The 27,184-nt window shown below is 36.3% G+C and overlaps 1 protein-coding gene across 10 annotated transcripts in view; it reads left to right on the forward strand.

The window, feature by feature from the left end:
• Nucleotides 1-26,371, forward strand: part of TRPS1 (transcriptional repressor GATA binding 1) — a 305,789-nt gene extending 279,418 nt beyond the window's left edge. For 9 of the 10 annotated variants that reach the window (XM_058174587.1, XM_058174585.1, XM_058174590.1 and 6 more), the window contains 2 exons: nt 9,261-9,383; nt 17,269-26,371. In XM_058174587.1, the coding sequence (XP_058030570.1) occupies nt 9,261-9,383; nt 17,269-18,330 (1,185 nt within the window). In that variant the 3' untranslated portion in view covers nt 18,331-26,371. The remainder of the gene's footprint in view (nt 1-9,260; nt 9,384-17,268) is intronic. The other variant, XM_058174592.1, reaches the window with a different exon arrangement.
• The last annotated feature ends 813 nt before the right edge of the window (nt 26,372-27,184 follow it).

Consider the following 27,184-nt stretch of genomic DNA (forward strand, 5'->3'; position numbering starts at 1 on the left):
CCATCTGGTCAGCATTATTGTGCTACTTCAATATCATCACCATCTTCATTTTTGCTTTTTTAAGACTGGTATTAGAAACCTTCAAGCTTGCTCAGTCTTCACTCTATTCCAGCCTTAATTGGTATTTCTCCTTTATCTTTTTTGTTTGTTTGTTTGCAAGAAATGTTGCACACCTTTTTCTGCATTCTCCTTTGCATTTCAATATCCATTTTATTCACACTTTTTAAATTAGTTTTTCATAAAGTAGTGGAGAGTGTATGTATGTGAATATGTGTGTATGTGTGTGTGTGTATATATAGGGGTGTGTGTGTATAGGGGTGTGTGTGTGTGTGTAGAATAGAATAGAATAGAATAGAATAGAATTTTTATTGGCCAAGTGTGATTGGACACACAAGGAATTTGTCTTGGTGCATATGCTCTCAGCGTACATAAAAGAAAAGATACGTTCATCAAGGTACAACATTTACAACACAATTGATGGTCAATATATCAATATAAATCATAAGGATTGCCAGCAACAAGTTATAGTCATACAGTCATAAATGGAAAGAGATTGATGATGGGAACTATGAGAAGATTAATAGTAGTGCAGATTCAGTAAATAGTTTGACAGTGTTGATGGAATTATTTGTTTAGCAGAGTGATGGCCTTCGGGGAAAAACTGTTCTTGTGTCTAGTTGTTCTGGTGTGCAGTGCTCTATAGCGTCGTTTTGAGGGTAGGAGTTGAAACAGTTTATGTCCAGGATGCAAGGGATCTGCAAATATTTTCACGGCCCTCTTCTTGATTCGTGCAGTATACAGGTCCTCAATGGAAGGCAGGTTGGTAGCAATTATTTTTCCTGCAGTTCTAATTATCCTCTATACACACACACACACACACACACACACACACACACACACACACACACACACATACATATACATATTCCCTAATATATACATGAGATGTTTGTGATTATCAGTTAATATAAAATACTAATAAACTTCATAGATAGATTTGTGAAGTATTAACTTAAAAGATTACATTAAAATCTAAATTAAATACATTTCTACATTCTTATTTCATACATATCCTCTATCATGTTTAGTGCTTAAGAGGGAATATGTTTTACTTATGTTCTGAAGTATCCTGTAAGGTAACGTGCATGAAGACAAATAATTCAACTTTAATTTTGAAGGATATTAGAGTCTTTAATAATATGCACTTCTGGTAAAAATATAATTTTTTTGTGCCTCTTGAATTTTTTCATGGGAAGTTTTCATTTAGTTAAGTATTCTTTTTAATAATATTAGCATGTTTCACTAACAATGCGCAGGTATGTTTTGGATGGTAAGCAATGTTATTTCAAAGGGAAGACAGTGTTTTCTGCACCAATTATTGTCTTACTAATCTGAGGAAGCTGGGGGGAAATCCCATATTTATAAGAGCGCAAATACTCCAAAACACAAGCACTTATTTTCATTTTCAGAGAACAGAAGCAAATTTTGTTATTACGAAAAGTTTTCAAAATTAGAAGCCATTCCTTTTTTCTTTTCTTTTTTTTCCTCTTTTTGACGGTAAAACGGACCACTAGGGATATACTAGTGTTCCTTTATATTTCTTAGAAGGTTGTATAAAGGTGTTTGAATTTGGAGCTCTTGAATTCAAAATATCCCCTATCGAGCTTAAACAATAGCTTCAGACAACGGTTTCAATTGTTTGAACTTTAAACAGTTCTGTTCTGAATTTGAAACACTTCCAAAGTGGTTGAAACAGTTCATTTTAATGGAAGGCAACTGTTTGAGACTTGACAAGACATTTCAAATTCATTTTACACAACACTACTAATTAGCATATTATTTGAACAACATCACTTTTTTTTTTTTTGGCATTATTCAAGAAGATGGGTTTCTGCTGTGAATAATTATTTAATGTTTGAAATTCAGGTAAAACAATAACAGACGTGTGTGCAGGCATAGCCCCTTTGCTTGCAATACCAAAAAGAGGAATTAATAATTCAGAGTGAATTGCTATATTCATATTAATGTTGCTTCACATAGACCTGCTTTATAGAGATATTCATTGAATGTCTTCCTAATGCAGGTTTGTGAGTCAAAAATTTCTCAAGGCGGACATATCTCAGTTATGTGTTGCTTTATAAAAAGTCTGTTAAATAGTATGAAAGTAGACTCATTGACAATATTTTCATTGATCAACTACAAAAGGCCATGTTGCTTGGATTTGTATATACTACACCAATACATTATGACATCCTTTAATCAATGCTTCCTAAAGAGGTAGCTTATTCCTGATCCAGTGGTTATCAGCATATTGGGTGCCATACCACTGGATGGCATTTAAGAAAATCTGCTCATTGACAATATTTTCATTAGTCAATTACAAAAGGCCATTTGCTTGGATTTGTATATATACTAATATACAATATATACTAAATATAAATATACTAATATTTATATATACACTACACCAATACATTATGACATCCTAGGTTCTTGGGAGGAATTCAGGTGTGTGAAATTCAACACCAGCTTAAGAACTGGTGGCTGTGATTCCACATGGTTGCTTATTTGTAACCTATGTCTATCATTAAGTATTGTACCTTCTGATTCTTGATAAATGTATCTTGTCTTTTTACATACACTGAGAGCATATGCATCAAAGACAAATTCCTTGTCCAATCACACTTGGCCAATAAAGAATTCTTTCTTTCTATCTATCTATCTATCTATCTATCTATCTATCTATCTATCTATCTATCTATCTATCTCTATCATTGGGTATATAATACCGTTTCCCCAAAAATATGACATCCCCTGATAATAAGCCGAATCGGGCTTTTGAGCGCATGAGCTAAAATAAGCCTCCCCTGAAAATAAGCCTTCCCTGAAAATATTTAAACGCAGAGCTAGAAATCAGGTAAGACGGCAAGAGGAGCCCCATCTTGTTCCACGTACCCCAAAATAATAAGACCTCCCCGAAAAAAAGGCTAAGCGCTTATTTCAGGTTTCAAAAAAATATAAGACAGGGTCTTATTTTTGGGGAAACACGGCAATATATTAAACATGTATGCTCTTTATATCATAACAGAACACCAGGGTTGGAAAGGACCTTAGAGGTCTTCTAGCCCAACCTTCTGCTCATGCCGGAAACCCTATAACATTTCAGACAAATAAATGGTTGTCCAATGTCTTAAAAATCTCCAAAAGTATTGGAGATCCCGCAACTTCCAGGGGCAACTGATTAATTGTTCTAACTGTCAGGAAATTTCTCTGACTTTATAGTTAATTGATTAATTTCCATTCATTGTTTCTTGTCCTGCCTCAGATACTGCATATGTGAAGGGACCATTCTGAACTTCAAATATCTACAGAATAAAAGCTAAGAAATATGTGAATTAGCTCCCTGCAATCTTAATAGAAAGTTGACATCTGCTTCCCATACATATGTTGGTTGAATATGCGATAGGTATATGCTGAAAATGAATGTCATCTTTCAACATCTTCCTGCTTTCAGTACCCACAAACATTCTTTGGCTGAAATTGGCTGATGATCAAGAGCCAGTATGGGTTAAAAACAAGATGTTTTTTAAAATATTAGTAAATAATACCTCCGATTAAAACAGTTACTTATTCTCATAGTTCTTGTATGTTTCTCAGTTTGCTGTAAAAAAAAACATAAGTTCCTTGAAGAGGTATCATTTGGGTTATAAGCTTCAAGATTAAATGTTTTCCCCTCCCTATTTTTGCTAAGCTTTCTTTTCCCTTAAAATTAATGGAGCAGGAAACTTTCTGTTGGCATTTCCCTGGAAACTAAGCTGCTGTGGTTCAACTTATGAAAGGCAAGAATTATTCGCAAACCTGGGAATTTTTGTTTCTTTTTTTAAAAAAATCATATTTGGCCTTCTTTCAAATTATAAACAGCTGAACCGATTTAAAGAAAATTTTATTTTAAAAAAAAAACTTCACATCTGCGCTAACCAATTTGTATGCCAAATTTCAACCCAGTGTGATTTGAAACGACTAATATATTAAACACCCAACCTAGGAACTAAAATGGAAAATACTGAGAGACCCTTAACTGTAGTTGTCCCTTCATGCTGTGTTATTATAATGTATTCGATACAAGGATTCACATAATTAAAGATTGACTTAGCAGAAGTATAGTTTCAATTATTGATCCTTTGGGATTATTTTTCCAAGTCTGTACAGGAAATTTGCACGGCTAACTCCAATTAAAGCAAGTGGCATTGAAGGAAATCTAGTTCCTGTCATTGGTGCTCAGTGAGTCCTTGCTTCCATGATGTTAAGAGCTGTTGTTGCAGATTTTGTTATGGCTAGGATAAAATATGATCTTGTATGAAACTGAACACAGATTTCCCATGATATACAGCAGGACCCAGTTCAACAGATTTGCAGTTTGTTGATAATGGCTAGGAATGACTTCGAACTGCGTTTCTCAAGCTCATAAGGAACCCTTTGTCACATTGCCACCATGTTGTGTGCCTGCAAAATTAATACCTACATTGTATGTGTGTTTCCAAAAGGAGAATTTGCATTTTCTGAAATTTGTGTTTGAAAGTAGAAATAACATTCAAGGAGGGTTGAAAAGCAAATGTGTTAGATAAACTCTTGTCTTGAATTAATACTTTTATTGGTGAACACTCAGGGGCAAAGGAAAAAGAACACACATTAGAAGAATTGTCTGTCAACTCACGATGTTAATGCATCGATAATCAGCTTTATCATGCCCATCTCCAAAGATTCAATTCCATCAAGATACCTGCTGCTAAGCTCCATAACCTTCTTCCTGTTGCTGTGTAGAAAAGAAAGCAACAAACTCAGCATATTTTTATGTCTAGTTTAAGCTAAAAGAACAAAACCAGCCAACAGCAGTAGCACCATGTGGCACATTCATGTCAAACAACCCTAAAATCTATAGCTAGCCCATAATGGGTTCCATGCTTTCTTGTGCTGATTTATAGCTACAGCTTCAGCTCTGGAAATCATAAATGTGGTGAAAATGTACAGTTGGATTACTTTTGCACCTGATCAGTCTGGAAAACCAAAATCCCAAATGTTCACTTCTTTAATACAGGTTTTTGGTTATATATTTCTAAACATGAATTGGATTGGACTGTCCTCCATAACATAGTTCACTCTGGCAATTTTTCAAATAGCTGTTTAATCTAATCTAGGGCATGAATTTAGGGTTACGTTGAACAAAAGAGAGTAACATTAAAGAAATTGAACATAGACATGTAAACTATGGTTAATAGCACATTTCACATCCTCATATAAGGGAAAGGGAAGGGGAAGAGGAAGGAAACTAATCCCTTCAGATTGTAGTCTTCTAATCGTTGTCAACTATAAGTGGCAGCACTCATCTCCATTTCAAGGTCATTGAACCAGCACTGTCAGAAGACATTTCTGCAGTCATGTGGCCAGCATGATGTCACAGAGTGCTGTTTCCTTCCCACCAAAGTGGTACCTATTTATCTACTCGCATTTTCATGCTTTCAAACTGCTAGGTGGGCAGAAGCTAGGTGAAGATGGGTGACCAACCTCTTGTGTGACACTCAGTTCTCAAACCTGAGCTGTCAGTTTTTGAGCCGACAAGCCCAGCATCTTAACCACTGAACCATCGCACTACCCACATCCTCTTACAGGAATCCACAATTTCAGCCAGAATAGAGTTTGGGTTTCTTTTCTTTTTTACATTAAAGAGTTTTTGGTATCTACTTACAGAGCTGTTGGCTTTGGCTAATTGAATGCTGACAGCTGATGCAAACAAACGAGCAGTAAAGAATATTTGGAGCTAACTCCTTAATGTATGATATAACCAAGGCAAGAGTAACAGCCTTCTTTAACCAGGTGCCCTCCAGATGTATTTCTAGAATTCCCAACCAAAAAAAAATGATGACATTGCCTGGAATTTCTGGGAATTGATGTTCACCATATCTGAACAACCTTCATTTAAGGAAGGCCATAATAGATCAAATATATTTGTTCTTGTCACCATATCACAAGTGAGTACTTGTAATTTGTAATCATTCAAAATTAGATTATTCTTCAGCTTGATCAGTTTTTATGATGTATATTATACAAAATAGCCATTTGACATACAACAAACCAGCTCAAAAATAGTTAACATTTCTAAACGGACAATATGCTTTCTAATTTATCTTGTTTTCCAACAAGTAATTTCAAAAATTAATAAATAGCATTCACTTATCCTTTATTAATATTACATCCTTTCTGTATTCATAACTGGGTTAACATAATGAGTTCTACAACAATCCATTCTCTGTGTAGCAAGAAGAAATGTATGTCCCCCCGTCCGGCTTTAGAGATTATTTCCATTCTTTTAGCAGACAAAAAAATTCATAATAATTTCCATGTCTGACTATTTTTACATAATCTTTCAAATAATCAAGTAAGATTACTTACAGTTACAGGATAAAGTTTATAATATGATGATTTGGATACAGGTTATTGCAGATGTCAGTTCTACCAAAAAGCTGAATTTTAACATTTTCAGTGTATATATTTCCAAAGCATAAATCTGATATTCATTCATTCATTCGTCCAGTTAAGCTAGATCCTAGCCCCATGCTTATTGTACAAAATAAATGACCTCTTCTGGGTATAATTCATTCTTTAAATTTTACATCTTTTTTTAAAAAATGCATAAATACATATATCCAAAACAATAAATATTCAAGCTCCCTTTGTTTATAATCAAGACTAAAATTCAACTAAATGCTGCAAAGAGATATTAATTCAGTATAATCGTGGAAATGCATGAGAAGAGAGTGATGAGTTTTCAGAAAATTAAGTGGGTAGCCACAATTACATAATTAATGCCCTAAGCCTTTGTTACAACTATGTGTGCACAACATATAGTAGAAAACTGTAAATTGTCAACTCCAGACAAGTACTTGTTTGTTAAAAACAATGATCTGGTTTCTAAAAAAATTCAGCCAAGTAACCATCACCCATCAAACTTGTCAAGCATGGAAAAACTCACACTCGGTATACACCCAATTCAGCGTGCCTCTGCTTGTATATACCATTTCTAAGAACATTTGGAACAGACTGGTATGTTTTTTCAAGCAGATTCAAAAGATGACCATGCTAAAGAGTTTCCATTAGATCTCATTGCATGCATAACTGTAATCGCATTTAACTAAAAGTTTATTGATCTCCAAAGAAAGTATTTTTGGCAATCAGCTGAGCGTTTTTTGTGGGTATTCTAGCCTATAGAGTTTTTTTAAAAGGACTTTAGATACTTGTTAGGCAACTCACTGACCAGCATTAGACTATTAGGTTAGCATGCATACAATATTATTGTGGTTCAGGGAGTGCATTTTATGTATTTAAACAAACAAACTGACCATTTCAAACATAAATCTGAAGCTACTTAAGACCATTCTATACAGATCAAGTCCACTTGCACTTGAGATTTGGGTGAAAGAGTGAGCTATAATTATAGTTTTGATTAAGTGGTACTGAGCTTAGAGGCAGAGATGGAGGAACTGATTATTCCTTTGGCATTCTTGATTTGACTTAAAGAAACCCAACTCGTTACACTAATGAAACTATATTTGTGGTTTAAAAGGCAATTGTTGGTCTGACTTCAGTTCTTACTGAAAATGTTTCCCCAATCTTCCTAAAATATTGCACTTTTGTTAGATTTTATAGCCATGTAGATTTCGAGCCCCTCAATTCTGTGTGTTTCCTATGTTTTTGCTGTATAGTGGATTAATGGGGAAGCTAAACATTAGAAGCGAGCAGCCATCAGCAAATGCAAGATCATAATTAGTTTAGCTGACGAGGGCCTCTGATAGCGCTTACATCTGGATGGAAAAATTACCCTATAGGGAACTGGCTGATCACCAGGTCTTTTTAGTGATACATTGCGAAACACCCGATGAATCAAATGCCCTTTCTATGCCAAGAAAGTGTTCCATGCTCCAAGCCAAAATTATGTCTGCAAAAAGCTTTCCATTTGAAATGTATCAGAGTACAATTATAACCATTGTACTTTCTTGGCACCAGCATTCCTTCCCTACAGTATGGAGTAAAATTAAATGAATTGCTTAAATTTGAGGAAACCTTGAAATTTTGATTTACGAGGTTAGTAATTTTTTAATTTAGAACAAAATGAGTTTAAGCGTTTTTTTTGCTGAAATGGTTCGCTCTTCCACAGTTGTGGAAAATTTAAGAACTCTTAATAAATGTTTATATTTAAACATTTATTTATTTCGGGAGAAGGGCGGTATAGAAATTAAATAATAATTATTATTATTATTATTATTATTATTATTATTATTATTATTATTATTATTATTATTATTATTATTATTATTATTATTATTAAAGAAACTTGAAAAGTTTTGCTTTCCTTGAAGGAAGGAGAAATAGAAATGTCATAATTATTAACAATTATGTTTATAAAGTCAGTCTGTAATGGTTTGTTTTGCCGTATTCTTCTATGAAACTCACTTTACTAGATTGAACGCTATCTTGATACGATAGTAGAAATCTAACAGATCTTTCTCAGTTGCTGGATTAAGAAAGCTGTGGAATTCAATCAAACTCTCATTTATGTTCACTTCGCATTCCTAAAAGTATCCTTTTCACCATCTGCTGATGAGAAAACATCATGTGGTTTTATCACCAAAGTAGAGCTCTATGTACACCTTCATAGTACTAAATTTGAGCCATGCTTTCAGTGGGCTTTAGGAAATAAAAAGCAGCATATGTGATTTTTATAATTATGTTAGCCTGTAATTTAACACTTTGCATCTTGTTAAAGAGATAGAAAGACTTTCTAAGAACCTAAATAAGGCTACATGCAAACTGAAATTAATTGGGAAGATTTTTATTTATGTTTAAGTGTATTGTTAATGATCGCACCATTAAAATAACTCAAAATCCAGGGAGAAAAAATACCTAAGAGCAACTCTTTTTAAAAAATATCTTAAAATTCAGGGCACCAAATCTGTTCATTAAAAGGCACAAATTCAGTAGTTTACCAAATTAAAACTTTGGAGGAAAACAAAAGTATTTGTGTTTTGCACACTTGATCCATTAGTGCAGGGTAAATTGTCATGAAAATCAGCATTATGTGCAGTGCAGTGCAATTTTATACTATCAAGCTAAATAGAAAACTGTTGTGTACATTTGTCATATTTACAGATCACGTGACTAACCTTTGACATTTTTTTTCCCTTTCTTTTTTCCGTCCCCAATTTTAGAGGCGTAGAGGCTCGGGTGTTTTTTGTGCCAATTGCCTGACCACAAAGACCTCACTCTGGCGAAAGAACGCAAATGGAGGATATGTCTGCAATGCGTGTGGTCTCTACCAGAAGCTTCATTCGGTAGGAAGAACTTGCTTGTTTTATATTGGGAAGGTTTTCAGCAACTCAGCTGAAGTTGGGCAGCTGTGGTTAATTTCCTAACTGCACATTTTCTTCAGTGTGGTCACCCTAGAATCAGATGTGATTCATTATGGAAGATGCTGATATGCCATAGAGAAGGGGAGTCAGTGTTGGAGATGCCCAACGAGCATTTATTTACTTGGAGACAAAACAAAGAATAAAAATGGAGCTATTTACTTCTTTCACACAAGAAGTGCACAGAATTATGTCAAAAAAGAATATTTCAAGATTTCTTTCTTCTCATGACCAAGGAGAAGCTGGTAGTGCAGCTTGAAGCTTATGACAAGTTCAGTTCCTAGTCCCAAAGATGCTTTTTCAAGAGGGAACTGGAGTTTCTGTTTTTTTTGTGAAGACGTTTCACTTCTCGTTCAAAAAGCTTCTTCAGTTTTGTTGGATAAGAAGCGAAACATCTTCAAGGCCACAGGGCCTCTGTGGCTCAGACTGCTAAGACAATCTGTTATTAACAAGCTGCTTGCAATTACTGCAGGTTCTAGTCCCACCAAGCCCAAGGTTGACTCAGCCTTCCATCCTTTATAAGGTAGGTAAAATGAGGACCCAGATTGTTGGGGGCAATAAGTTGACCTTGTATATAAATATACAAATAGGGTGAAGACTATTACTAACATAGTGTAAGCCGCCCTGAGTCTTCGGAGAAGGGCGGGATATAAATGCAAATAAAAGAAAAAAGAAAAGCCAGAAACTCCAGTTGCCTCTTGAAAAAGCAGTTTAGGGACAACCATGACCTGGATAACTGAAAATCTCCATCCAGGACATTCAGTTCCTAGTATCTGCAGGTTGATCTGGAAACCTAGAATCAGCCAATTAGTCATATAGAAAGTACTAAGCTTAAAAGGATGAATATTCTAACTCTAATTCAAGACAACTCCTTATGTCTCTAATTGAAAGGAATTGTATAAGGAAACATAAATATGCATGAATTGATGGCTAATTATTTTCTCCCTCTATTCCCAGAATACCCCCCAAGTCTTGCTGAGTTCCTTATCATGGTGGGGGGAGGGTTGTGTGTTTCCTGGGATAGTTGAGTGAAGGACCTCGGGAATGTATGCCAAATCTGTATAACCCCAGGATACTCCCAGAAAGATCACCCAAGGTATAAAGATAATCCCAGATCATTATGGATAGAATTTATCTATATGGTTGCTAAAAGTGACACTGACTTGAAGGTAATTAATCAATCCATCAATCAATCAATCACCCAGGTGGTCTGAAAGAGAAGAAGTAACATTATACTGACCAGGTTTTTCCCATGGTTTTCCTAAGCAGTGTATTTATCCTGGGGGTTAACTATATAAATAGTTATCCAAGTTATCCATGTTCATCCAAGATGAACATGAAGTATATAAAGTATGATATTCTAAAATAGGGTATATCTTTTGGTGTATATTAGTGCCTCCTTTCTGATTAAACATCTAAATAGTATCAAGCCTTTGCAAGATTTCCTTCCCTCTTAGCCCTAACTTTATTTTTATGAAACCACTCTGCAAATTTAGACAGTCTATGCTGATCTTCAACTTATTTCAGCCTATTTTTGCCAGCCGTATATTGAATAAATCAGTCTTGAGTTTGGTTGCTGCTGATGGCATCATTATGCCATCATTATCATCATTATGTTAATCGTTCTGAGCCCTGGCTTAAAATCAGAAAGGCAGGAAAAGCTTGAGGAAGTTTTCTGTTTCTGATTTAAATTGATCTGATTCTTGGGTAAAGGATATGGTTGAATTCATAGGAATCTTCGGCTATTAGCTGGCTTAAACTAGTGTTTCTCAACCTTAGCAACTGAGAAAAAAGAACTGGTCTAAAGTAATCTATGGATCAACATTTTTACTAGTTTTCACACTTCGTGAAAGTTCCATTCATTTATTTTTAAAAGGTCTTGGCTTATTTCAGTTACAATACTGTGTCATACATTAGCTAAAATGGAAAATTATATCTAATTAATCTCAAATGGGTTGGCCTGCAACATGTAAAGAGAGAAAAAAGAGCCAAATAAAACAAAGATAAGAGCACACAGCTCGTTTATATTTTGCTTTATCATAAATACTTTTTGTTTGTTTCTTTGTTTGAACTGGGCCAGAAGGTTTTATTCGTTAAATAGATTTATATGGCTGCCCAACTCCCACACAGTGACTCCAGAGACCTTAAAAGTTTTTTTAAAAAAATCAGAAGCATAAAAGCCATACAATCTCACTTCCCCTGTATTGGCAACAACCAATCACTTGATTGGCTCTGAATCAGCTTAGGGGTCCCCAGGCCCCCAGATAGAACCATAACTTCAGGATCTTCTGGAAAAGTAACAGGGTGAGGACCAATCGTATCTCCAGGGAATAATATTCCATTGGGAGAGAGCTTCCACTGAGAAGGCTACCACCTTTTTCTTGGTCCCACCAGATGTATTTCCCTAATACAGGGGTGTCCAAACTTGGCAACTTCAAGACTTCTGGACTTCAACTCCCAGAATTCCTCAGCCAGGAAAGCTGGGAATTCTGGGAGTTGAAGTCCACAAGTCTTAAAGTTGCCAAGTTTGGACACCCCTGCCGTAATAGATGGGACCTGCAACATGTAAAGATGATTAACTTAGTGCAACAAAGTTTTACTTGTCAATTGAAGGTTACTCTTTAAAATGTTTTTAATTTTGCACAAGGTTTTTTTTTCTTTTCTATTTTTTTTCTGTGGTAAAAAATATAGAATTACTAATAACTACTAGAATAATTTTCTTTGGCATAGGCCTCTGTTGGAGGAGGCAAGAGAAACAAATGACAACATTATTACCCAAATACTGTGATTTACATACTTATGACAAATGTCATGACTCGTGAGTCATTTATTTGTGTGATGACATCATCACTCATGTGTCATTATTTTGGCATCCTTGCAGTTTGCTATGGATGGCATCGAGGGATTTTTAAAAGCTGGCTTAAAAGAAATCAATTATTAATGCCAATGCTTATTGGTAGTAAGTTGGAACTACATTTATTTTTGTGAGTAGAGAGCTAAGGTAAAGCCATTTTAAATACTAGTCTTGAAACGAGTTACTAAGTTTCTATTTGATGCACGCTAATGTTGAATGAGTTTAATTTTACCCAAGCAAAGGGCAAAAGCGTTGCTAAACATTAAATTTGCTACAGAGTTAGCAATAGGAAAAAAAGTCTGTGTAATTAAATGTAAACACTAGAGGTTTCTTTATTTAAAAAGTATCAAGAATGTATATCCAGTGGAGCAGAGGTGGGTTTCAGCAGGTTTTGACCAGTTCTGGAGAACCGGTAGCGGAAATTTTGAGTAGTTCGGAGAACCGGTAAATACCACCTCTGACTGGTCCCACCCCCATTTATTCTCTGCCTCTCGAGTCCCAGCTGATTGGGAGAAAATGGGGATTTTGCAGTAACCTTCCCCTGCCACACCCACCAAGCCAGGCCATGCCCACCAAGCCACATCCACGGAACCGGTAATAAAAAAAAATTGAAACCCACCACTGTAGTGGATGAATTTATACCCCAGTAAATAGGGACAAGGACTCTGGGAGACAGTGGAGGACAAATGGGGTTAGCATTCTGTAATTCATGGGGTCGCAACACAACTTAGCAACTGAAAAACAACAGCAAATAGGGGTAGACCTTACTTTCAGAAAAAAATATACAATTCATGGTTCAACTGCTCCTGTCTATTTTTCTATTTTGCCTAATGCAATGGGTCATCCCATCCTTTCTGAGCCTTTCTGATTCCCTCCCAAATCTCTTCTGTGATGTGCGTAGGCAGGTTTTGGACCTGATTATGGAGCCATGACTGGGGTGCCAGGGAAAAATGAGAACAGCAAATCCCTGCTGTAGAAACAGAAACAAACTTTGGCAACCTTGGAAGCATCTTTTATTCACATTCATGGATTTCAGACTTGAATGTTAATATGAATGTTATCACATTACCACCTCATCCTGCCTAGAGAGAATCAAACAAACGATACTTTTCATAAGAAGCATGTATTTCCTACTTATTTATTTATTTATTTTATTTGTCAACAAATACAAGAAAACAAGTAAAGCAGACACAGACATGGACACATGAAAAAAAATTGGCACAAAAAAAAAAAGGATATAAATTGGCAAAACATAGCCATAAACACATAGCATGATTACATATAATTGGAAACAGTAAGACAGGAATGGTAGGCACGCAGGTGCGCTTATGCACACCCCCTTAGGGACCTCTTAAGAAACTTTAAAGGTCCACAGTAGACAGTTTATGGTAAAAGGGATGGGGTTTAGAGACACTAACAACAGGATCAGGTAGAGTGTTCCAGACATTTAATACTTTATTGCAAAATTCCTATTTCCTACAATTAAGATTAGAGCAAATTACATTGAGTTTAAATCTATTGATGTCCCTTGTATTATTATGGTTGAAATTAAAGTATTCATTTACAGGTAAAACATTTTGGTAAATAATCTTATGAACTAAGCATTGGTCGAAACGTAGACAATGTAGTTCGAGGCTTTCTAGACCTAAGATTTCAAAACTTCTCTCGGCTTTCAATGTGCTGCCCCAGGGTGTTGACTTCTGTAGCAGTTGACGTTGGTCAAACCATTCTTAGCACAACATGTTTCTGCTGGACAGGGAGTTCGTAAGGTTGCTGAGGATACCAGGGGCAGGGTGGGAATCAGTGGTTAAATTCAGCCAGGTCTATCTGGATCATGCAATCCGGTAGCATCAGCGGCGGGAGGCTCCACCCACCCACCCGGATGTCATCATGTCCCATTTTTTACCCTCTGCACATGCACAGAAGGTTCTGCGCATGCGTGGAGGAGGCGTGCACTCGCACTCACATTTGCGAACCATAGGGAAAGGTAAGTGAATTTCACCCCTGTTGAGAATGTCATGGTGTCACTGGAGAGGCAAGAGTAGAATTTTTCAGACTCTCTTTCTGTAGGTTGAGTACTTTAACTCATAATACCTATATTAAATCTGTCAAAGATTTAATATTGATTGATTGATTGATTCATTGATTCATTCATCATTCATTCATTCATTCATTGTTCCCATCCAAATGTACTGAACCAGGGATTAAGAAAGAGGAAAGAAGAGAAATGCCTGAATTTTCAGGATTATTTTTCTTTGGAGACTTTTCACAATTCTGCTATGAAGTGTGCTTTTAAACCATAATACCTACATTAAATCTGACCAAGATTTAATATAGATTGATTGATTGATTGATTGATTGATTGATCCTAGCCAAATTTACTGAACCAGGAATTGGGGAAGAGAAATGCCTGAATTTTCAGGGTTATTTTTCTTTGGAGATTTTTCACAACTCTGATATGAAGTGTTATAATCCAGCCTGCCATTTCCCTCCCATTTATTTTGCTGTTTTTGGAGACGTTTCATTGAGTGCATATTTTCTTATTCTTGTAATTCCACTTCTGGGAGATTTTCACTTCTGGCAATTGATGATAATCAACCACCCTTCCAATTAACGTGTTGCCGACAGATTATCCATACCCCAGGAAAAAGTGGAAGTGACCGCATCCAAGCATTACTGTTGATGGATGTCTCAGTGGCCAACTCAACTGTTTAAGACTATTGGCCTTGACATATTTTCTTCATCATGGCCTCAGTATATTATTTATCCAGAGAGCCCAGATCAGCATATAACTAAGATAGTTAGTTTTATCAGGAAGAAGGTCTCTGTTGCACTATGTACTTGAGCATAGTTCTCTCGGTCACTTTTCAGTGTTCACAGAAGCAGTACAGGTAGTCTTCAGCTTCCGACCATAGTCGAAAGGAGTAGGACTTCCAGTCTTTCTTGACAACCATTTGTCTAAAGCCATGTAAGATTTCCTGCTTGAGTAGGAAGTTGGACTAGAAGACCTCCAAAGTGCCTTCTGTTATTCTTTCTACCACAGAGGTGGTATTCTGCGGGTGCTGACCAGTTTTGGAGAACTGGTAGCGGAAATTTTGAGTAGTTCAGAGAACCGGTAAATACCATCTCTGGCTGGCCCCGCCCCCATCTATTCTCTGCCTCCCAAGTCCCCGGTGATCGAGAGGAAATGGGGATTTTGCAGTAACCTTCCCCTGGAATGGGGAGGGAATGGAGATTTTACAGTATCCTTCCCTTGCCATGGCCACCAAGCCATGCCATGCCATGCCATGCCCACCAAGCCATGCCCACAGAACTGGTAATAAAAAATTTTGAATCACACCTCTGTTCTACTGGTATTATAATAGCAACAAAATAATAGCTTTGTTTACTAAGCTTCAGATAATCTTTTGCAGGACTGGGTCTTGATTGTTTGCCTACCATTTTCTGTAAATGCAGAGAACCAGGCAGGATTTCTCCTATAGCCAGATAATCCTCGGAGTTGTTGTTTTAATAATCATGACATCTTTCTTCCTCTAACGTGAAAATTTGCTAGTCCTCCTTGTGTGATGCAGAGACTATGATAAGCAAAAACATGAGAACAGGATGCTTATTATGACTGTGCATTTTTTTAGTGTGATTGTCTATACATTTACACAAAACATCTTCCTTTCTCTCTCAAATGTCCTAGCGTATTATGTAAACGTAATTCTGCTGACGGGCCACAAGGTCTCCTTCATATCTGTAAGAATTGTTTCCTGAGACTGATAAGAGATTCAAGAGAATGTTATGCAAATAGCCAGCTGTGAAGTCTCACAGACATCTGTCAGAAAAAGAATCAGAAAGTTTCTGCTGTAATGCACAAAGGGATATATTAGTTCTAATTTGAAGACAGTTCAGTCACTAGGTTTCTTGAAAATCTGTTTCATTTATCAATAAATCCTGCTAAAGAGAACTTTGAGAATCATAGTTAAGAAAGAATGAGTGTTTTGTGTAAGCTGTTGCCAAAGAATCTGATAATGTCACAATTATGTATCCCATGTTGGGCTCTGCACAGATGACCATTTCTTATCTTGCGTCTAAATCATAAGGATATTTTTTTGATTGGCAATTGTAATTGAATACAGCTTAGCAAGCAGAGATAGGCGATTAGAAGCAGAAATTAATTATCTTAGAAATTAACTTAATGGAGGCAAAGGTGGATGAAGGAGGCAGATCGGGAGATAAAAGAACAGCTCTGTAAAGTGGGTTTTATTTGCATATTAGTGTATTTGATTAATTCAAGCTGTTACAGAGTTCATTGATCACACTCTTAATCCCTTTGTATATTGCTCTTCAAGTTGATCATGGCCTGAAAATGGTTATAAATAAATGAAAATGGTTAAAAATAAATATGATAGGAGATATAAAGGACAAAGAAACATAGATCATACCTAATTGAAGAAATCATGCAATTTGACAATGAGTTAGATGTCTGTTATCTGTTTCTTCCTTTCTCCTTTCTCTTTCTTATACGTTTCCTTCCATCACAACCTTGAAGGTTTCATAAAGCATCGAATCTGTGAAGCAATGGTTTAAAGACTTCCATGATTCATAGGATACCCATATGAAACTGATGGTGAATTTTACATTCTAAGGACAACAGTGATGGTGCCTTATCACTTTCAAGGTTGTTTGTTGTATGAAGATCATGACATTCACTTCAGTGCCAACTAAAGGGATTCAAAACGTGACACGTGACATGTTTTAATTATTCAAAATGAGGGAGTCAGCTTCCTGTGTTTCACTGTCCTTGCCTCTTCCTTCCAAATAAAACCTTCCTTGAAACAGTTCCCCTGGATGGCTTGATTGGACTGAACTGAACTCTTTAAGTATATCAAGGGATTTGCATGAACAGTTTTGCAAAGCTTTGCTTAGCATTGCTCTTTTATTGATGATGTTATTGTGTTTTATATGCAGACTCCCAGGCCTTTAAACATCATTAAGCAGAACAACGGTGAGCAGATCATTAGGAGACGGACAAGAAAACGCCTTAACCCAGAGGCACTTCAGGCTGAGCAGCTAAACAAACAACAGAGAGGGAACAGCGAGGAACAAGTCAACGGCAGCCCATTAGATAGGAGGTCAGAGGATCATTTAACCGAAGGTCATCAGAGAGAAATCCAGCTTCCCAGCCTAAGTAAATATGAAGCCCAGGGTTCATTGACTAAAAGCCATTCCGCTCCTCAGTCAATACTGGTCGGGCAATCTCTGGATATTCATAAAAGGATGCAACCTTTGCACATTCAGATAAAAAGTCCTCAGGAAAGTTCTGGAGACCCAGGCAATAGTTCCTCTATATCAGAAGGAAAAGGAAGCTCAGAGAGAGGCAGCCCAATAGAGAAATACATGAGACCTGCTAAACACTTAAACTATTCACCACCCGGAAGCCCTATCGAAAAGTACCAGTACCCACTTTTCGGACTTCCGTTTGTACACAATGAGTTTCAAAGTGAAGCTGATTGGCTGAGATTCTGGAGTAAATATAAGCTGTCCGTTCCTGGGAATCCACACTACTTGAGTCATGTGCCTGGCCTACCAAATCCTTGCCAAAACTATGTGCCTTATCCCACCTTTAATCTGCCTCCTCATTTTTCAGCTGTTGGATCTGACAATGACATTCCTCTAGATTTGGCGATAAAACATTCCAGACCTGGGGCGACTGCAAATGGTGCCTCTAAAGAGAAAGCTAAGACAGCATCAAATGTAAAAAATGAAGGTTCCTTGAATGTAGTTAAAACCGAGAAAGTTGACCGAAGTACTCAAGATGATCTATCAACCAAGTGTGTGCACTGTGGCATTGTCTTTCTGGATGAAGTGATGTATGCCTTGCATATGAGTTGCCATGGTGACAGTGGACCTTTTCAATGCAGCATATGCCAATATTTTTGCACGGACAAGTATGACTTCACCACTCACATCCAGAGGGGCCTACATAAGAACAATGCACAAGCGGAAACGAATGGCAAACCGAAAGAGTAAAAATAAAATAAAATAAAATAATAAATAAAAAAAACCTTAGCACTTAGCACAATTAAACAGAAATAGGTTTCCTTGATGGGAATTCAATAGCTTGTAATGTCTTAAGCACTTCATATAGCAAGCATGCCTTATCCAATATACAATCTTTTCTTCTTCCCTCCTTTTGCTTCATACGAGCAAACTAAAAGTTCTTAAGAAAGACAATTATTAAAAAAAAAAAAGGATGGCAGCTGGAATGGGGGAGGGGTAAAGGAATCAATCACTTGGGACCCATCCTGCAAAAAAAAAAATTATAAATAAGAAAGAAAAAAAATCTATACAAAAGACACTATATCAGGGAAGGTCTCTTTGCAAAACTTAACCAGGCAAAATAATGCTTTTGTTCTTGTACGAGAAACATAGCTGGCTAGAATGCAAAGATGTATAATGCTGAAGCAGGTGTACAGTACACATATGCACATTGTATAGTGAAATGGACTTGTTAAATAAACTGATGCCCAGAAATCTAGTAGTATTTTTTTTCTCCATTTGGGTTCACTTTGGCCTTATTAGAACATCCTCCTGCCACAGCATTTCTACAATCTGGAAGGCAATAGGGCTTTTTGTTTGTTTGTTTGTTTGTTTGGTATGGTTTTATTCTGTTTTGTTTTCCAGTTGTCTCTTGTACTAAGCCAGTGGGTAGCTGTTGTTGGATCCCCTACGACAGAGCCCTTCAATCGTTTTTTTTTTTGAGGTCTAGCGCAGCAGGAGCACTGCTTATGCAATAGGTTGAAGACCAGGAGCATTCATTTTCAGCCACAGCTGTTCCTTCCCTTTCACTCTGAAATCAAGTAAATAACGAAATTCTCAGGAAAGATGGAAGTAAAATTATGGGAGTCTCAGAACATGATCTTTTATGCCAAGAAGACCTTCTTTCCAGGCTGCTTCTTAAGTTTTAAAGGTGGCGAGAAAGCCCTTCATAAGAGAAATTCACTGAAATTCAGCTCACAAGTAGATCTGGGGATTGCAAACTACGTCTCAGGAGATTGTGGATGTAAGATGCTTTTGGCCAAAATATAGGGAAAGTACTCTGTTTTCTGATCTCTCTCTTATACGAAAGCTACTTTATGGACTTGACATTCATAGTATTAATGCTTGACTAACTGTTCTTTCAATTTTGCTTCAGGTAGAGTGTGAAACCGATTTTTCCCAGAAATCCTTAGATTGTTTATATGCAGTGGTCAGTTGCTTCACCAGACTTTACTCCGGCTTTTGGTAGTATTTGCCTTCATGGCCAATCTTATTTCTAATATTTTTGAGAGCAAGATAATAATGACGATGATAATAATAATAATAATAATATTAATAATAAACCTTTTGTAAAATTATTCCATGAAGGGAAAGCTCCTCAGCATAACTGCTCAGGGAAATAGGGCTAAATAATTAAATATTCAGTCATTGGTTCAAGGTGCTGTTAGACAAACCTTCACAAATGTTGCAAGAATCTAACAAAGGGTGGACTTCAAATCAATTTCGTTATCTTGGCCCAGGCAGTCCTCTTGTTGTTGTTGTTGTTGTTGTTCTTATTTTCTTAAAGGGATATTACAAGAGATATTACAAGCTACTGGATGTACTGTCAGATTAACTTATTTCATTTAAGAAGTTGGGAGAACAAATAGGAAAAAAAACTTATTTTTCTAGTAAATATTAATGTATTACATTTCAAATAATGGTGCCTGACATATTGAATAATTATTTTCTACAGTGTACGTATGCAACAAAGATATTCCATCATGCATAAGATTCAGCGCTGGCTCAGCCTCGCTCTGTTTACATTTGCAAATGTAGCAAACAAGGTAATGAAGCAACTTTCTATTGCAGTAGGTATCTTTGATTTGTGCGCGTGTGTGTGTGCATTAAAATTGTAAACGGTAACACGAAATGAATGGACTTTGTTGATAATAATGATATTTTGGGGGGGGGAGAAGAAGAAGAAGACAAGACGGCGAAGACGAAGAAGGAAATGAAAATATTTTTATGCCTACTTAGGAGGAAGAAAAAGAGTAGCACTATTCATTCCAAGTACTTTTTGTATTCTTAAGATCTTAACTCACATTGTTATGCTTAAAATGATAAACATATATCCTCTTTTTATTGCTTTGTCTATGTTTCAGCTGAAACATTTCAGAGATTATGTCAAGAGGTGCCATCTGACTGCTTGGCACACAAGTTTTTAATTGCATTCTGTACTAGCATTGCACTCCATTTTTACCATATTACACCGTCGCTACATGTTTTCTTGTTTTGTTGCGCTGGGGCTTTATTTTTATTTTATTTTATTTTTTTTGCATTGCACGGTCTTAGTCTCTTACGGTTGTGGAGTATAATTGGTTCCTAAATGTCATTGCGAATGAAGATCAAAATGTCTGATATTCCATTCTTCTTTCCCACCTTTCTCTTTATTTTTTATTTTATTTGAATTTTTTCTAGGGATTTCCAGGCTCGGTCTCCAAGATAGGAACTTATGCGGAAGGTCCTTTTTCTGAGTCCATTTACAGGCTATTATTCCCAATTAAAACTACCCTTAAAATGATTTAGACCCATAATTTCCTAATCTAGAAAAGGAGCATTTAAATGTATAGGGCAAGATAAAATGGAGAGAAGTCACCCCAGTTTAGAGTTTCAAGACTAGAATGTTAAGAAGAATTAAAACTAGCATTTATTCGCTAGGGGCTCAATTTGTAGAAAGTAAATGGGGCCTTGTTTAACTCGTATCTCAATTTAACTTCTCATTAAGCCACCTAAATGCAAAATCTAAGGGTGTAGTTTTAAATGTACGTACTAAGGAATAAAAGCTTCACTGAACACAGTGACATAAATTCCTGCATAGGATTGTACCGTGTGTGACCATTATAAAGGGTAAATTACTGGGATCCATCTGGTTCCTTCTGAAATTCAACACAGCTTTTGGAAAACAAAAATAGGGCATTCACAACATACCACTACCAACTGGTACCATCCATAGTTTGCAAAACATAGATGGCAATTTGACCTACCATGAATTGCAAACCCCATGATGATAGCAATTACCCATGGCTATGCCTCTAAAATTTGTATTGAAAGCAAACAGCAGGAAACCTCAGTCTGCCTGAGTGACAGTCCTATAGCTGGTTTCCAAAGATCTGGCTGACCTTGGCAGTTTTTTAGACCCTACATAGGGAACCTGTGATGAAAGTAATTCCTCCACTTAATTAAAGTGAGTCTATTATTTGATACCAAGGCTAAGGATCTTCTCTTGTACCCTTTCTTCAACTATAACTGTGTATCTGGGATTATTAGTCCACTAAAAGGCCACAAGACAGATAATGCGTTGCATTTCAAGGAATAGCAATGTTCCTTATATTCACAGTCAAGAAAGAATGGCCTTCCACATTCTTTCTGAAAATCATCTACTTTAGGACCTTGAAGTATATATCATTTTTCTTCTCCAATATTTATGGCAGTGGCAGGATTTGAAATACACTCCTTTTTTTTTTTATTTTTTACAATTTGCTCTTGTTTCATTAACAATAGAAATTGTATTAGGTGGTGAGCCAAAAATTAAAATGCCCCAAATTAATCTGAATCACGATTTCCCTTTTTAAAAAAAAAAAAAAAAAAAAGGCAATTACTTAAAGATAAAGATATATTTGAATGCATAATAGGAAATGAAATAAGCATTTTAAGGCTTTTTTTTAAAAGGCTATAAAATATGCATTCCATTCAAGGAAATTAGATAATACATAACTGCAGTCCGCTCAGGACATTTCATTAAGAAGGGTGAGAGCTTGCTGATGGTGGCCCACTGCAGTATGCCCCCTTCAGGTTTTTCATTGAATATTCAATTGTCATTTAAAATGTTCTCAAATTTATTTTTATGACCATGAAAGGAATACATGCTATTAGTATTCTAACTGTAAAAAAAAAAAAACCAATGCATTCCACATTGTATTTTTCCTAGTGAAATATTGCAAAGGCACTGACAGAATTGAAATTCCATTTCAGCTAAATTAAAAAAAAAATACTTAACCTAATTAAGTAGCATACTTGGGCTATCTCTAGCTATACTTATATTTTGGCTGTCCTAGGATGATCTCTTCCAGCTATAGATTTAATTTTCCACCCATGGAATTGCTCCTCAAAGAGAAGCTGTTTTAAAGCGAAAATCTTGGGGAGCTGAATAGAATCTAAGATCTTTTATGTTCCTTATCTTAACAGTGGACCACTAATGCTGGATGCAGACTAAGGCAGTTGGAAATGCTGCTACCATCTAAAAAGATCCAGATGCTTTTGCACAAAAAAATAGATTTGTTATTGTAGATGGAACAATGTCTGTTGTAATGCATAACCTTTGTCCTTTTTTTTAAATTAAAATATTAAATAGCCTGATCCAACTTGTCTAAACTGATAGATTTTTTTGGTGGGGATGAATGGGGGCTTAGATATTCTACACACCAACACTTTCTTTTTTTACCCATGTTCCCTCCAATATATTATGTAGAGTTATGTTGCATATTTTAGAAAAGTTTTGTTTCACAGTACTGGAAAAAAAATGCTATAGACATATTTCTTTACATTAGCTAACCTATTCTCATGCTTTATGCAAATTGGTTTTCCCTTCCTTTTCTTCTCATTACATCCTCTGTGTTGTATTAAAAGTGTTCTAGGAAGTCCTTGAATCTTGCAAAGTAAGGCCAAGAAGCATTGGATGGAAGCTCGTCAAAGAGAAATCCAACCTGGAATAAGGAGAAATTTCCTTGAATATTACAGATTAACAGAGTTGGAAGGGACTTTGTAGGTCATCTAGTCCAACTCCCCTCTCAAGCAGGAGACCCTACACCATTTCTGACAAATGTCAGTCCAATCGTTTCTTGAAAGTCTCCAGTGATGAAGCTCCCACAACTTCCGAAGGCAAGCTGTTTCATTGGTTGATTGTTCTCACTGTCAGAAAGTTCCTTCTCATTTCTAGGTTGAATCTCTCTTTGTTCAGTTTCCATCCATTAATACTTGTCTGGCCTTGGAAAATAGCTTAACCCCTTCCTCTCAGTGGCAGCCTCTCAAATATTGGAAAACTGCTATCATCTCTCCCCTGGTCCTTCTCTCACTAGACTAGCCATGCCCAGTTCCTGTAACCATTCTTCATATGTTTTAGTCTCCAGTCCCCTAACCATCCTGCTTTCTCCTGAAAGGGAAAAAGGTCAATCAATGGAACAGCTTGCTTCCCAGAGTTGTGGGTGCCCCATCACTGGAGGTTTTCAAGAAAGAAAAGATTGGACAACCAATAGTATAAGTTCTCCTACCTTAGGGAGTGGGTTGGACTAGAAGGTTCTTTCCGATCCTATGATTCTATCATGGGTATCATAGCTAAGTTTGATTTCTATCTCTTTGAACTTAATTATGCCTAAGTAGGGTCTCATTGTCAAAAAAGTAGTTTAATAATGGATGGCAATGACAGAAGCATCCTATTCATTGAAAATGGTATAGATCTTTGCTTTAGAAGATCTATAAGACATCCAAAAGAATAAGCTGGATTGCCACTCCTGTATCTTTTATGAAACTGAGCTCTATGGACAATAGCACTTAGACTTATAGACCACTTCATAGTGCTTTTACAGCCCTCTCTAAGCAGTTTAACAAAGTCAGCATATTTGGGTCCTCATTTTACCAACCTCAGAAAGAAGGAAGTCTGAGTTAACCTTGAATCAATAGTTATGATATGGACCTCTTGCCCAGTTTTATGCTCAGTTTTCTATTGCCATTAAGGTCTATAATTGAGAGACCAGGAGTGACAATCCACATTAGACAAATTATAGATCATAGAATAGTTTGAAAATATATAAAGGACAAAAAAAGGTTCAACACTACATTTTGTATATTTGATCTTGGTCATTACGATTCCAACTAGCTGGTTCAGTTTACCAAATATTGCATGTTTAACATCTGAATAAAAATGCAAACTAAAAGCTTAAAGTGGAAATATTTTCCCCAATAGCTACCCAATTAATGGAAAATCTTTTTTTTCCCCTTCACAAAGACCCATTTTCTTGTCTAAACAGTTGAATGACAACAGCTGTCACTTTGTCAGCCAAAAATTAAAATAAATATTTGGACTAATAAGATGTTTGATGAGCTCTAAGTATGCAGTGAAAGATATTCCAAGGACTTGATAGGTATTGGAGGGAACAACTGAGCCCAATATGATTCTTACTCATACAGACACACAAACACACCTGAAGAGACAGAAGACAGAGAGAGAGATAATGCAGTATAAGTGCAGTGCCAACTAAACAAATCTCATTCCCATACACACACACACACCCTTTATCCCCCAAGAGGTTGTTTTATCTGGATTTCATACACCTGATTATATCCAGTTTTAATTATTGATATGCCAAAGATTTTGGATATTTGCTTATTTCCTATCAATGGGGCATATCTTGCCCAGTTTGAAAAGGATTTATTCTTTCAATTTTTCCATGAAATGAAGAGTCAATCTTCAGTGCAGTTTCCATTCTGATTTATAGGATGTAGACTTTCGAACAGGTTCTTTCATGAAGCTGGTGCCATCTAGAGCAGGGGTCTCCAACCACAACTAACTTGTGGACTTCAACTCCCAGAATTCCTCAGCCAGAAAAGTTAGCTGGGAGTTGAATAGAATAGAATAGAATTTTTATTGGCCAAGTGTGATTGGACACACATGGAATTTGTCTTGGTGCATACGCTCTCAGTGTACATAAAAGAAAAGATATCTTCAACAAGGTACAATGATAGTCATACTTAATGATAGTCATAGGGTACAAATTTAACACTTAATGACATAACATTAATGATAGTCATAGGCTACAAATAAGCAATCAGGAAACTATATCAGTATAAATCGTAAGAATACAAGCAACAAAGTTACAGAAGTCCAGAAGTCTTAAAATTGCCAAGGTTGGAGACCCCTGCTCTAGATGAGTTAGAACTAAAGCTCTCAGAAACATCATTCAAGGTTGGAAAAGTCTTCCTTTGCTTACAAAGGATATTTTCTTTCCCTAGAAGATCACGTTGATATGCAGGATTCTAAATACACCATATTGAAATATTGTATCCATATTTTTTTCCTCTAACAACTAAAAGGATTGTATGCAAGATAATTTAATAACCACTTTCAAGGAGATAACTAGAGTAATAAATACCATAGAGAAGGGGCAAAGCCTATCTGGCTGAGATGAATTACCTAAAAATCAGAAGCAGCGAGCCCAAACTAAACCTATCTATGCTTAAATGCCAAATTGTCAAGAAAACATTGTGTTCTCAGCTACCGCAACCCATTGTTACAGCCTGGTGGCCTCATCTCTCCAAAAATGCCAGAGATTACAATGATACGGTACTTCGAACAGAAAACCCAAGTTGCAAACTTCTCCATAGCGCTAATTGAAATGATACACAAAGATACACCATTTGACTGTATGAGCCTCATTAAATTGAATGGAAACTGAGCTAGGATGAACTAGCAGGCTTTCAGTAGATTGTGTCCCGTGGCATAAATACTCCATAAATACTCCATCCTTCTCTCCTTATTCTACTCTGGTATCTAAAATCCTCTGCCCCCGCTAGATTCATGGTATGAATGCTTCTCTCCTTTTCTAAGTATATTCTGATTTGCTGGAGTAAGCCCATCTCAGAATATTGCTGGTTTTAATGTAATACGGTAGCAATATTCAATAATGGAAGTTTCAAATATTTTCAAGGATATTTTTTTTAATGTAGGACTGAATCTAAAATGCTCATCACTGCTCTAGCCTATAAAATAGAACAGTATTTTGCTTTCGTTTGTATTTTCTGTTTCTGCTTCCTTCCCTCCCTCCCTTTCTCCCTATTCCCTCTCTCCCTCCTAGCCAGTCTTCATATTGCATGTTCATTTCTATTCACAACCGTGTTCCTGGTGTATTTCTTATGCAAACAATTCTTCAGGCAGAAAAAGATGTCTGTTACATCTAAACTTGAATAATAAAGTTTTACCACCAGTTATAAAAAAAAAGTGTGGTGTCTTATTTTTAATAATGAATGACAGCACTGAAATTGTAATACAGTGATTATGATATGACTTTTAATAGTGAGAAAAAAGAAAGAATGTTCACATAGCAACAGAATTTACAGATTGTTGCTCTCCAGAACAAGTGGGTATGTTCTTCATTTTCATTTTCCTCATTTTATATCAAACATGTAAGGATATGCAGGGACAATTTAATGCCCATCTCATAAAATCTCTTATCTTGGAAAGATCCATTGCCCTGGTGGCAGCTACTCACAAAATAGATGTTTCTCATAATAATCTGATTAATAATATTGTAAATAAGGGTTAGATAATAACTCATAACTCAAAACTCAAATAAGGGTTAGATAATAATTCATAGATGGATTCCTAATTTACTCTATGATCTAGAAAGAGTGCAGAGAAGAGCAACAAAGATGATTAGGGGACTGGAGGCTAAAACATATGAAGAACGGTTGCAGGAACTGGGTATGTCTAGTTTAATGAAAAGAAGGGCTAGGGGAGACATGAGAGCAATGTTCCAATCTCAGGGGCTGCCACAAAGAAGAGGGAGTCAAACTATTCTCCAAAGCACCTGAGGGTAGAACAAGAAGCAATGGGTGGAAACTAATCAAGGAGAGAAGCAACTTAGAACTAAGGAGAAATTTCCTGACAGTTTGAACAATTAATCAGTGGAACAACTTGCCTGCAGAAGTTGTGAATGCTCCAACACTGGAAATTTTTAAGAAAATGTTGGATAGCCATTTGTCTGAAATGGTGTAGGGTTTCCTGCCTGGGCAGGGGGTTGGACTAGAAGAC

This window comes from Ahaetulla prasina, chromosome 3 (genome assembly GCF_028640845.1).
Source record: "Ahaetulla prasina isolate Xishuangbanna chromosome 3, ASM2864084v1, whole genome shotgun sequence".
NCBI lineage: Eukaryota > Metazoa > Chordata > Lepidosauria > Squamata > Colubridae > Ahaetulla > Ahaetulla prasina.